General features: G+C 45.9%; 1 protein-coding gene across 3 annotated transcripts in view; it reads right to left on the reverse strand.

The window, feature by feature from the left end:
- Window positions 1-5,317: 5,317 nt before the first annotated feature.
- Psmd4 (proteasome 26S subunit, non-ATPase 4) overlaps window positions 5,318-12,589 on the reverse strand; it is a 12,977-nt gene continuing 5,705 nt past the window's right edge. For 2 of the 3 annotated variants that reach the window (XM_008828239.3, XM_017796940.2), the window contains exons 2-10: window positions 10,045-10,185; window positions 8,345-8,459; window positions 7,694-7,780; window positions 7,408-7,476; window positions 7,037-7,252; window positions 6,569-6,686; window positions 6,275-6,406; window positions 6,122-6,189; window positions 5,318-5,620 (exon numbers count right to left, since the gene is read on the reverse strand). In XM_008828239.3, coding sequence (XP_008826461.1) covers window positions 5,450-5,620; window positions 6,122-6,189; window positions 6,275-6,406; window positions 6,569-6,686; window positions 7,037-7,252; window positions 7,408-7,476; window positions 7,694-7,780; window positions 8,345-8,459; window positions 10,045-10,185 — 1,117 coding nt within the window. In that variant the 3' untranslated portion in view covers window positions 5,318-5,449. The remainder of the gene's footprint in view (window positions 5,621-6,121; window positions 6,190-6,274; window positions 6,407-6,568; window positions 6,687-7,036; window positions 7,253-7,407; window positions 7,477-7,693; window positions 7,781-8,344; window positions 8,460-10,044; window positions 10,186-12,589) is intronic. The other variant, XM_008828240.3, reaches the window with a different exon arrangement.

Below are 12,589 nucleotides of genomic sequence, written 5' to 3' on the forward strand. Positions count from 1 at the left end.
CAAGACTCACATGATGGAAGGAGAACTGACTCCCACAAATGATCCTCTGACCTACACATATGGTACACACACACACACGCAATCAATCAATCAATAAATATAATAAAAAAATTTAGGTGACTACAAAGATGGCTCAGTGTGTCTAAGAGCACCCTATGATCTTTCAAAAGACCAGGGTTTGGTTCCCAGCACCTACATTGGGCTGCTTAGAACCACCTATAACACTAGCTCCAGGGTATCTGATACCCTCTTCTGACTTCTACAGGCACCTGCATTCAAGTGAACATATCCCCACACAGATACCCACATATACATATAATATAAATATTTTAGCTGGGCGTGGTGGTGCACACCCGTAGTCCCAGCACTTGGGAGGCAGAGGCAGGCAGATCTCTGTGAGTTCAAGGCCAACCTGGTCTACATAGTGAGTTCCAGGACAGATGGGGCTACAGGTAGTCCCTGCTTCAAAAAGACAATAAATAAATAAAAAATAAATAAATAAATAAATAGTAAGTAAATAAATAAATATTTTAAAAAGCGTATTCTGGGGCTGGAGAGATGGCTCAGTGGTTAAAAACACTGGTTGTTCTTGCAGAAGACCTGGGTTTGAATCCCAGCACCCACATGGCAGCTAACAACTGTCTGTAACTCCAGTTCCAGGGGATGTGACAGCCTCTTCTGTCCTCCAAGGGCATTGCACGACATGGGTGCAAAAAGAATAAAAAAAATTATTATTTTTGTTTTGTTTCTTTTTTTTTTTGGCTTTTTTTGAGACAGGTCTCCCTGTAGCCTCAGCTGGCCTGGAACTCACTATGTAGACCAGACTAGCCTCAAACTCAGAGAGATCCACCTGCCTCTGCCTCCCGAGTGCTTGGACTAAAGATGTGCATCACCTCACCAAACAGCATTTATTTTTATTTAAAAATTTTTTTAAATTTTATGTGTATGAGTGTATTGCCTGCATGCATGTCAGTGTACCCATAGAAGTCAGAAGAAGGCATTGAATCCCCTGGAACTGGAGTTACAGATGGTTGTTAGCCACCATGTTGGGTGCTGGGATTCAAACCTGGGCCTCTGCAAGAGCAGACAGTGCTCTTAATTGAAGAGCCATCTCTCCAAACCCGCCCTGCCATTTATTAATCTGGAATTAAAAAGTACAGATAAGGCCAACTGTAAAATCAGCAAGAAACAATATTTCTCCCAAAGTATGCCACAGTCAAGTTTATAGAAACCCTTTTCTATGACTACTGGTTTCTTACTTATGAAGAAACTGTTTTCTCAAAGGCTACAAGAAACATTAGCACTGAAATCCTACCAGTAAACATCACTTTTGCCTGAAGGATCCAGTTTGTATTGAGACGACTAGGTTTCTGATACTAAGTTTTCTGGATGCAATATTCCAAATCAATGTTTATTTTGCAGACTCTCCTCCTTTGTCCAGGGCCTTTGACAAGATTTCCTTCACAGCAGCAAGTCACAAGGCTATTATGGTGTTGACTGCTGGGTTAGGCTAAGCCTCTTAAGGAAAAGTAAAGACTGTGGTCCAGCAAAATGACTTTTGTGGGCATTACATGATAAGGGTACACTTAGAAACATGTAGTCAATACACTCGTACACATAAAATAATAAAATATTTTGTAAAAAGATGGTATGCTCACCCAGGCATGGTGGCACACACCTTTAATTCCAGTACTTGGGAGGCAGAGGCAGGTGGATCTCTATGAGTTCAAGGCCAGCCTGGTTTACATAGTGAGTTCCAGGCCAGGTGGGGCTACCGGGAAACCCTGTCTCAAAGAGACCAAATAAATAAATAAATAAATAAATGAATTTTTTTAAAAAATGGTATGCTCATAAAGTCAGTGACTCAGGAGTCTGAGGTGAGAGAATCACAAGTTCAAGGTCAGTTTGAGGCAAACAGTGAAACCTAAATCTCAAAAACCAACAAAACAAACAAAAAACCCTCTTGACCAAATGAACTTATAGAAAATTTTGCAGCCAATTACTGGAGGATATGCATTCTTTTTTCCTATGCATACATTTTTTGTGTCTTCTTCTGGTTTTTGAGACAAGGTCCCACTCTGTAGCCCAGGCTGACCTCAAACTTAAGACAATTTTCCTCTTTAAGTCTCTCAAACACTGGGGTTATAGCCAGTGAGCCATCATACCCAGAGCTGCATGTGGGAAATTTAAACAGACCTATTGAGAAATAATGGAGTTGGGAATGTAGCTCAGTGGTAGAGTGCTTGCCTAACATGTACAAGGCCCAGCACCAAAAAAAACAAAAATCAGATTGAGAAATAATGGACATACAATGAGGTGCACATATTTAAAGCCGTTACTTTCATGAGGTTTTATTGTTGTGTTTAGACAGTCTATGTGTCCCTAGCTGGACTGGACTCAGAACTGGAACTGGAACTAACTGGAACTTGTTATGTAGCCCCATGAACTGACCTTGAACCCTCAGAGATCTGCCAGCTTCTGCCTCCCAAGTGCAAGAATTACAGGAGTACACTGCCATGCTTTGCCAACTACTTTTTTTCTCAGTGTTTGTTTTTTTGAGACAGCGTCTCCCTGTTGTCCCTTCTGGCCTGGAACTCACAGAGATCCTCCTGCCTCTGCCTTCAATATTATGTACCTATGTGTGGGCACACACATCCCATGGAGCATGTGTCAAAGGACAACTGTGTGAGTCAGTTCTCTTCATCCAGCATGCAGATTCTGGGGACTAAAGTTTCTAAGACTTGGCAGCAAGTGACTTTACCCATTGAACCATCTTGCTAACCTGCTAAATACTTTTAATTATATGCATTTTGTTATTTTAAAAATCTTATATTTGGAGCCGGGCGTGGTGGCGCACGCCTGTAGTCCCAGCACTTGGCAGAGGCAGGTGGATCTCTGTGAGTTCAAGGCCAGCCTGGTCTACATGAGTTCCAGGACAGCTGGGGCTGCAGGGAGACCCTTTCTCAAAAAAAAAAAAAAAAAAAATCTTCTATTTTACTTTATGGGTATGTTTATTGCCTACATGTGAGTGCACCTGTGTCATGCAATGCCTACAGAGGTCAGAAGAACTGGAGTTAAGAGATGGCTGTTAGCCGCCATATGGGTGCTGAGAATTGAACCCAGGTCCTCTGCAAGAGCAAACAGTGCTCTTAACCACTGAGCCATCACTCCAGACCCAGCATTTTATTTGTTATTATTTATTTATTTATTTTTGGTCTTTTTGAGACAGGATCTCCCTGTAGCCCCAGCTAGCCTGGAACTACTTAGACCAGGCTGGCCTTAAACTCAGACAGATCCGCCTGTCTCTGCTGGAATTAAAGGCGTGCACCACCACACCCAGCTAAATTTTATTATTTTTATGTATATGTGTGTATTGCTTGCATGTAAGTGCACTTCTGTCCTGCAATGCCTTCAGAGGACAGAAGAGGCTGTCAGATCTCCTGAGACTGGAGTTATGGACAGTTGTTAGCTGCCATGTGGGTGCTGGGATTCAAACCGAGGTCTTCTGCAAGAACTACCAGTGTTCTTAACCCCTGAGCCATCTCTCCAGCCCCCAGGCCTCAATTTTTGAAAAAATTGTGTGTCTCTGTGTGAGTACATTTGAGTGTGGGTACACATGGAGGCCAGAAGAGGACATTGGATCCCCTGGAGCTGGAGTTACAGGCAGGCTGTAAGCTGCTTGACACAGGCACTGGGAACTAAAATCAGGTCCTCTGCAAAAGCAGTGCATGCCCTTAACTACTGGGCAATCTCTCTAACCCCATATTTTTTTGACTTTCCACATTTACTTAATTAAGTAAACGCAGTTGCTACCAAGCCTGACAACCTGAATTCAATCCCCCAAACCGTTTTTCCTCTCACTTTCACATACACCTCTCTGAGGTATGCAAACATCTTTGTAAATTAAGTAAAAAAGCCAGGCGGGGTGGTGCACACCTTTAATCCCAGGATTCAGGAGGCAAAGGCAGGCAGATCTCTGAGTTCAAGGCCAGCCTGGTCTACATAACTATACTGTGATAGGACGCTAAGCCTGTTATGCTAATAAGGTATCCTACTCACTATGCTATGATTGGACCACTACCCCTATATAAGCTTGTGCCTTCCTGCAGTTAAGTGGATCTGTGTCACTGAACCTGGTCTTCTGTGTCTGAATGCAGCTCCACTGACACAGTCTCCTCACCAGCCCTGGGGTCTGGGACCAGGCAGAAGCAGTGATGATTGGAGGCAGCACAGGGCAAGCAGAAGAGTGGCCTCAATTCAGGGTGAGTGGAGGAGCAGCCACAGCACCCATGAGAACAAAGGAGTGGCACCTGTGCAAATGGGCAGCCACAGATCTCTGAGTTCAAGGGCAGCCTGGTCTACATATCAAGTTTAGGCCAGCTGGGGCTACAGGGAAACCCTATCTCAGAGACAAAGGGAAGCTAGGTGTGGTGGTATACTCCTATAATCCCAACATTCAGGAGGCTGAGGCAGGAGGATCACTACATTTGAGGCCAGCCTGGAATACACTGTGAGAGGCTGTCACTAAATTCAAAAGATTAAGGAAATTAAGTGAATTCTGCATTTTATTCCATAACCTATAAGAAAGCCTATCTCTGAATTTGGCCTGAAGGAGTCCTGGTACCTGGCATCCTGGGCTGCTCACCCAACCAGCTCTGAGCTCCCCAATTCTTCAACTTTAATCTCCACCATCTATCAGCACACACTCACACACCCCATCTCTTCCTTACTGCCTCTTTCAAAACCCTCTATGTACCTGAGGAGCCTGCTGTAAGGGCACCAGATCTGGATCTTTTTCCTCACTGTCCCATAACTGCTTTGTTCACAATTTTTCTTTTTTCTGATATTCTGAATTTTATTATTCTGTGTGTAGGTGCACTTGTGCCATGGCATATGAGAGAAGACAAGGGGACAAATGTACAAGTCAGTTCTGGTTCCCTCCTTACACCTTTACATGGGCTCTGGAAATCAAAATCTTGCCATCAGGTTTTCCTGGCAAGTGCCTTTACATGCTGGACCATTTTACCGGCCTGCTCATAATTCTCTTTTGACGTATTAGATGTGAATTGTTAATTTATATGTCTGCTCTTTCCTAGACTGAGTCCCCAGGGGCCAGTACTGTTTTCTGGTCACCTCAGTGACCCTGGGAGCTAACAAAGTAGATCTGCACCAAAGCTTCTCTTAATGACAAAAAGAAAACAACCTGAGCAGCTCTGAGGGATGGCGATGGGAAGGAGAGCAGGAGTGGACACAGTGGAGGATGGCACTCTTTCTGGTCCTGTACTCCTCCCCCTCATACACGCAAAGCTACCATTACTTGAAGCAAAAGGGAAAAAACTTGTCAAGCTTTATTCAGGTTGCAAAGGCTGCAGCTAGCATATCTAAGTGTATATCCAATCCCATTGTACACAGTTTCCTGGGCAGATTCAGCTACCCTTGTCCTCCAGTCTCACTTCTTCTCTTCTTCTTTCTTGTCCTTCTTGCTATCCTTGGTGGCCTGGGAGGCCAGAGAGCCCATGGCATTTCGAATGGCTTCATTGTTGGGATCCACACCTGGAAGGTTCTCCAGGACACTCTGCAAAAACTCAGGGTCCTGCATCACATCATAATCATCCTCCTCCTGAAAAAAAAAGGCACTAGCTGAGGGCACAAGGCAGCAGGGAGCAGGATGATGTAAGGGACAGGAACAAGCTGCTGCCTACTCTCTTCCTGACTACATGGGGCTGGGGGTGCTTCAGCCAAAGGAAGAAAAGGACCATGGTGCCCTGGTATGAGCACTCCTGACCAACTACAGAAGCCTGAGAACTCTCCTAATTGAGTCTAGAGGATGAAACCAGCTACTACCACATGCAGCTTTCCTGCTGTCAAATACCCTCCACCCCCTTTAACTCTCTTGAGAGGATGATATCCTACAGAACTATCCATATGCTCCCAGGCGCTAGGAAGGAAAATTTCAGGACGATGAGACATTTCTCCATCTGACCTACTCTGCTACCCTGCAAGGTTTACACAGACGGGAATACACACTCATCTATGAAATCCTAGATTTCTAGAAGGCTGAGGACTTGAACCCAAGGAGATTTCAAACCTGAAGAAGCAGGGGGTCACTGCTGGCCCTCACCTTGGCGGGCTCCGATGTATCCATGGCTGAGCTGGCATCAATGTCAGCTGGTTCTGCTTGACCAAACTCTGAAGAAAGGAAAGCGCAGTCTGCTCAAGTTCATCTTCTCTCCCCAACCTCTGCCCACACACTTTCACACAGGTCCTGGCTCACCTGCTCCCTGTAGGGACATCTGCATGGCATAGGCAATCTGCTCTTCCTCAGTCATGCTACTCAGGTCAGGAAGCCCAGTGCGGCCAAACTCCTGCTGGCTAATGGTCATCTTCAGCAGGGCATCATCTGAGTCTGGGAAAAGGAACAGAAAAGTAGAGTCGAGCTCGTGTACATTCCACAGTCCCAGCCCCAGCTAATCCCTCAGTCCGGCCTCCTGGACACCCCTCTTGCTAGACCTCCCCACTCTAGCTTTCAATGGTTACCACCCTGCAGGCCTGGGACTTCAGAATCCACCTCTTTCACCTTCAGTCCCAGCTGAAGCAATTCCAGCCTCGGCTGCAGAGGCTGCAGCAGCCCTCCGAGCCTCCTCCTCCTGCCGCTGCCGCTGCTCTTCCATAGAAACCCGAAGTGCCTGGCAAAGGGCAGGGCAAGATCAACTATGGGGGCTGTGAAGTCAACTGATGGTGGTTAAAGAACTTAGCAGGGTACCCTTTGGTTTATTGCATGGGGAAGACACTAGGGGTTAAGAAGTGGTATGGGAAAAATGGTAGGAGCTGGGCAGAGCCTGGGGTTTACTTAGGAAAAACAAGATAGACTAGTCCAGCACCAGTGCACCTAGAAATCAAGGACAGAACTGTAAAGAGGGAGCGAAAAGAAGTCTTAGGAAATGAGAGCTTTGAGAGTGCTCGGGACAAACCACCTAGCCCTGTCAGCTGAGTATCAGCACACGAGAACAGAATCCTGGGATTCACATTTGCTTACGAGGGCCAGCTCAGGATCAGCACTGGGATCCACTCCAAATTCAAAGTCACTGGCACCAAGACCTAGCATGGCACCGCCTTCACCAGCCAGAATAGGAGAACTGATGAGTGCATCGGCCAGGCTGGGCCCAGGAGGCACAGTCACTAGATGTGAGCCAGTTCCATCTTTGCCGTTCAGTGTGTTCACGAAGGCTGTCAGCTTCTCTGTGTTCACCTCCTGGGGGGTGGGGGGAGACACATGACAGACATGGTCCTTCACTCCATGTTCCTCACTGTCTACAGCTGCAGCTGTCTCTAGCTATATTCTCTCTAGAGGAAAGGACTGCCCTGTTCATAAGCAAACCAAGTCAATGCCCTGTAGTCCTGACTCACCTCTTCTCCAAAATTAATAATGTCAACATTCACTTTTTCTTTCTTGAGGCGTTTGGCTAGTTTCACCAACTGGGAAGAAAGGGAGAAAAATCAAGAAATCTCCACATAGTAAGAGAAATGGACTTGTCCCACAAAAGAATACAGAAATTTGCTAATCTACTAAAGCCCCCCGGCCAAGACGTTGAACACATCCACCTTTCCCCCAGTGATGAGCCTAATGCCTCTGCCCAGCTCAGGACCTCATTTCCAAATGTCGCTGTCCCTAGCGGGCTGTCTGTGGACTCACATCCTTCTCATTGTCCTCCACAGGGCTTCCCACAAAGGCGATGATGCGCATCTTATGATTTTTGCCTTGCCGGTGCTTCAGAGCCAGCTGGAAAGAAAGCTGGCTCAGTCAACCCAGTCAACCACAGGAATCACCTTTTCTTCCCTGAGTCATTGTTCTTTTTTCCTTGCAATGTCTATGTACCATCATGCTCTCACAAGGCAGACACCCCTCCCTTCTTGTCATGCCTCCAGCGGATAAAAATGGGAGGGTTAATTCTCAATTCTAGTGAGTTTGCCTTTCAGAATCCTCAGATTCAGGCTACCCCATCATATCTACTCCAAGTAAGCTTTTTCCAGGTCTTCTCTTTCTTCTCACTCTAGATCAAGATTTCAGAGAGTGGGGCTGGAGAGATGGCTCAGTGGTTAAGAGCACTGGCTTTTCTTACAGAGGACCTGGGTTTGGTTTCCAGCACCACATGGTGGCTTATACCCTCTTGTAGCTCCAGGGAATCAGATGCCCTCTTCTGGCCTCCCTGGGTACCAGGCCCCATGTGGTGCACATGTATATATGCAAACACTCATACACATAAAAGTAAATAAATCTTAAAAAAACAAGATTCTGGGAAGAAATGATCACTGATCCTCACAAGAGGGAGCCAGCAGGACTCACATGGGCCACGCGGATGCCAGTGCAGAAGGTGATCTTGCCCTTGGGTTGAACAGTGTGGAGCTTGGAGAGGATGCGGCCGGTGTCAGGGGTGAGTGTAGTCAGCACTTCACAGTCACTGGGTGTGAGCAAAGCATTCTAGTGAGTTCAGGTGGGCACATGTAGCTCCTAAGCATGTCTGATTCTTCTTTTCTTTAATAACCTTAAGAATAACTGTAACCTTTTTTTCGGGGGGGGGTGTCTTTTTGAGGCAGGGTCTCCCTGTAGCCCCAGCTGTCCTGGAACTCACTATGTAGACCAGGCTGGCCTTGAACTAACAGAGATCCGCCTGCCTCTGCTGGGATTAAAGGCATGCACCACCACAGCCGGCTAACCTTTTTTTTTTTTTTTAACATTGGGTCTCACAGCCCAATCCTTCTGAGCGCTGTATCATCATGCCTCTACTTTATTCACTCATTCACTCACCCATTTGGTTTTTTTGAGACAGGGTCTTATTTGGGAGCCCAGGCTGCCCTGGAACTCATTATGAAGTCCAGGCTGACCTTGAACCCAAGACAATCCACCTGCCTCAACCTCTCAAGTACTGGGATTACAGCTATGAGCTACCACACCAGGCAATCAACTCCTAGTACTTAGTGGACACCAAACACAGCAATGATAAGAGAATGGTTCATAAGAAACCTGCCCCTATCTCCTAAGATTTCCCACTAACTCCCCTCAGAATTCCTAGCTTGCTCTGGCAGGCTCTGCAGGGAGACCCTGCATCATCTCCGACTTCACTATGAGGCTGATTTTTCAGCTAATAGCATTTATACTAGGTGGAAGGTTATTCAGTTAAAGATTACCAGTTCACAGGCTGGGCATGGTAGCGCAAACCTTTAACCCCAGCAATCGGCATATCTCTGTGAGTTCAAGGCCAGCCTGGTCCACATAGTGAGTTCTAGGCCAGCTAGGGCTACAGGGAGACCCTGTCTCAAAAAGACAAAAAAAAAAAAAAAAAAGATTATCAGTTCACATTAAGAGGATGTGTGGCATATACTACAGGCTCTGATCCCAAATCACTTTCATTGGTTTTGAAACATACTGTCTGCTGGGGAGATGGCTCAGTGGGTAAAACACTTGCTATACAAGTGAACCTAAGTCTGAAACCTCAGAACTCAGGTAAAGCAACAGCACAGCAATGCACATCTATAATCCCAGTGCTCCCAAGGCAGGATGGGAGCTGGAGACAGAAGAATGTCTGGAAGGTCACAAACCAGCTAGCCTGGGCTTATACAGGAGTGAAAAAGCAGAAATTCTGCTTCAAACAAGGTAGAAGGCAAGGACTGACATAACAGGTTGTCCTCTGACCTCTGTATATAACAGAAAATAAAATTTCACCCTAGGAGATTTAGTTTCCTAACTACCAGCACTTAAGCAGAGGTAGGAGACCACCACAGTAGTAGTAGTAGTCCAAGGCCAACTACATACCAAGTTTGAAACTGGCCAGGCCTATATGATGGACTCTATGTGAATAAAACCAAGCAACAAATTCCCCTAAACAAGCTGCTACTTATATTTACACTGAACAGTGAAGGAGGTGAAAGAGCAAACTGATGGGTAAAAGGAGCTTCAAGCTAGCCACAGAAGAGCAGCCATCTACAAGTGTAACACGGGAAAGCAACCACCCACCTTCCAAGCCCCACTTTCTGTGTCCCACGTACTTGGCCAGCGTGATGAGGCCCACATTATTCTCAGGGTTGCTGCGGGTCTTTGAATGACATACGATGTTGACGGCATCCTGCTGGGCCTGCAGCCGGGTGGGGAGGAAGTCTCCATTCCGCATGTACTCACTGTTGTCCACGCTGTTGGATTGGGGCAAAGGAGAGAGAAAAACAATTGGAGGACTTCCCTGAAATATTCTCTACAGATCAGCGAGCCCCCCACCCCAACATCTCCTGAGATGTGCTGTGGGACAGCAGTGGCTTTAAGGCTTCCTGGAAGAGTCACCTGAAACTTTTTAATACAGTATACAAAAGTAGGTGTGGTAACCCTAGTGCTCAAAAGGTGATGGGAGACAGAGCAGGATTTCAAGGCCAGCCTTAGCTATATAGTGTGGCCAGTCTAGACTATATGAGACCCTGCCTAAAATAAGGGGGCGGGGGGCGCCTGGAGAGATGGTTCAGTGGTTAAGGACACTAGCTGCTCTTGCAGAGTACCTGAGTTTGAGTCCCAGTACCCACTCACCCACTTGGCAGCTAACAACCATCTGTAACTCCAGTTCCAAGTGATCTAACACCCTCTTCTGACCCCTGAGGGCATTGTACAACACAGGTGCACTTACACACACGCAGACAATACACTCATACCCATAAATTTTTTTGGAGGGGGTCTTTTTGAGACAGGGTCTCCCTGTAGCCCCCGCTGTCCTGGAACTATGTAGATCAGGCTGGCCTTGAACTCAGAGATCCACCTGCCTCTGCCTCCTTAGTGCTGGGATTAAAGGTGTGCACCACCACACCCGGCATAAAATTTTTAAAGAATATTTTATTATTTGAGCCGGGCGTGGTGGCATATGCCTTTGATCCCAGCACTCGGGAGGCAGAGACAGGCGAATCTCTGTGAGCTCAAGGCCAGCCTGGTCTACATAGTGAGTTCCAGGACAGCTGGGGCTACAGGGAGACCCTGTCTCAAAAAGACCAAAAAATAAATAAATAAAAATAAAATTTTATTATTTTATGAGTGTATTGCCTGCATGTATGTGAGTGCACCCATGTCATGAAATGCCGCAGACGTCAGAAGAGGGCTTCAGATTCCCCTGGAACTGGAGTTAAGGATGGTTTGTAGCCGCCATGTGGGTGCTGGGAATTGAACTCGAATCCTCTGCAAGAGCAGTCAGTGCTCTTAACCGCTGAGCCATCTCTCTAGCCCATAAAATTTTTTTTAAAAACCCAAAAATAAAAAACAGAATCCAGGCTGAGTACGGTGGCACATGTCGATAATTCCAGCACTTGGGAGGCAGAGACAGGCAGATCTCTGTGAGTTCCAAGGCCAGCTGGGGCTACAGGGAGACCCTCTCTCAAAAAGACTGGGGGGAAAAAAAAAACACCCAGAATCCAGATAACATAAAATACAGGCTCCAGCTTCCCAAAGGCTCCATTTCTTTGGGGAGGATTGGGGTAGGGGGAACTAGGCAAACTCTCTACCACTAAATAATATCACTGCCTCAGGATCAACTGGTGATGACCCTTGAGGTCTGGGAATAGCCAATGGCACTACCTGTACTGAGAGAAGGAAACAGTATCTGGGAAGAAATGCCTTGGGGAGCAAAATTGTGGCTTGTGCAATTTTTTTCTTTGTAATACTTTATCTGGCAACAAATACAACCAAAAATGGTCAGGAGGGGTTATGGAAAAACAAGCAGAAGTAGGGATATTGGGTAGTATTCAAGCACAAGTCCAAATTGTCATTCTGCTACTTGCTAATTGTTTACTCTAAGGAAACAGCTTCTTTCTCTAAGGTTGGGCTACAACTCCTACTTTTTAAAAATAATTTGTATTATTTATTCTTACTGTGTTTGGCATGAGTGTGGAAGTCAGTAGAAAGCTTTTGGATCAATGTTCTCCTTCTGTGGGCTCCAGGGATCAAGCTCAGCTTACACAGCAAGCACAGTTTAAGGACTGTGGGCAAGACTAGCAACTGGGTAAGGTTGGGAGAAAAAGAATATGAAAGGGCTTTAAACTTGGCGTGGTGGCACACACCTTTAGCACTTGGAATGCAGAGGCAGGCAGACCTCTGTAAATTTGAGGTGAGCACAGTCTACATAGCAAGTTCCAGGCCAGCTAGAGCTACATAGCAAGACCTGTCTCAAAACAAAACAAAACAAAACAAAACACTGATACCTTACCATCTATGTATGCATCACTAAAAAACTGTATTGCTAATCCCAGTATTTTAGAGGCAGAAGCAGAAGGATTCCTGAGAGTTCAAGACCAGCCAGGGCTACAGAGCAAGAATCTGTCTCAAAAACAAAACCAAATCATACTGCTCAGTTTTCAAAGTCTTGAGCTTGACATGAATGGAATAATAGTTGTATTTCTCAGAAATGTTTTCACTCAACAGTATGTAATTCTCCCTGCCCCAAAATCATAACAAAGCTAAGGTTAAGGCAATATCCAACCTTTCCCTAACTCCATCATTTAAAAAGAATAGAGGGGAAAAAAAAAATCGACATATGTTCTCCCTCATATGTGGATCCTAGGATCAGAC

This window comes from Nannospalax galili, unplaced genomic scaffold (assembly GCF_000622305.1).
Source record: "Nannospalax galili isolate Female #2095 unplaced genomic scaffold, S.galili_v1.0 scaffold752, whole genome shotgun sequence".
NCBI classification, from domain to species: Eukaryota; Metazoa; Chordata; class Mammalia; order Rodentia; family Spalacidae; genus Nannospalax; species Nannospalax galili.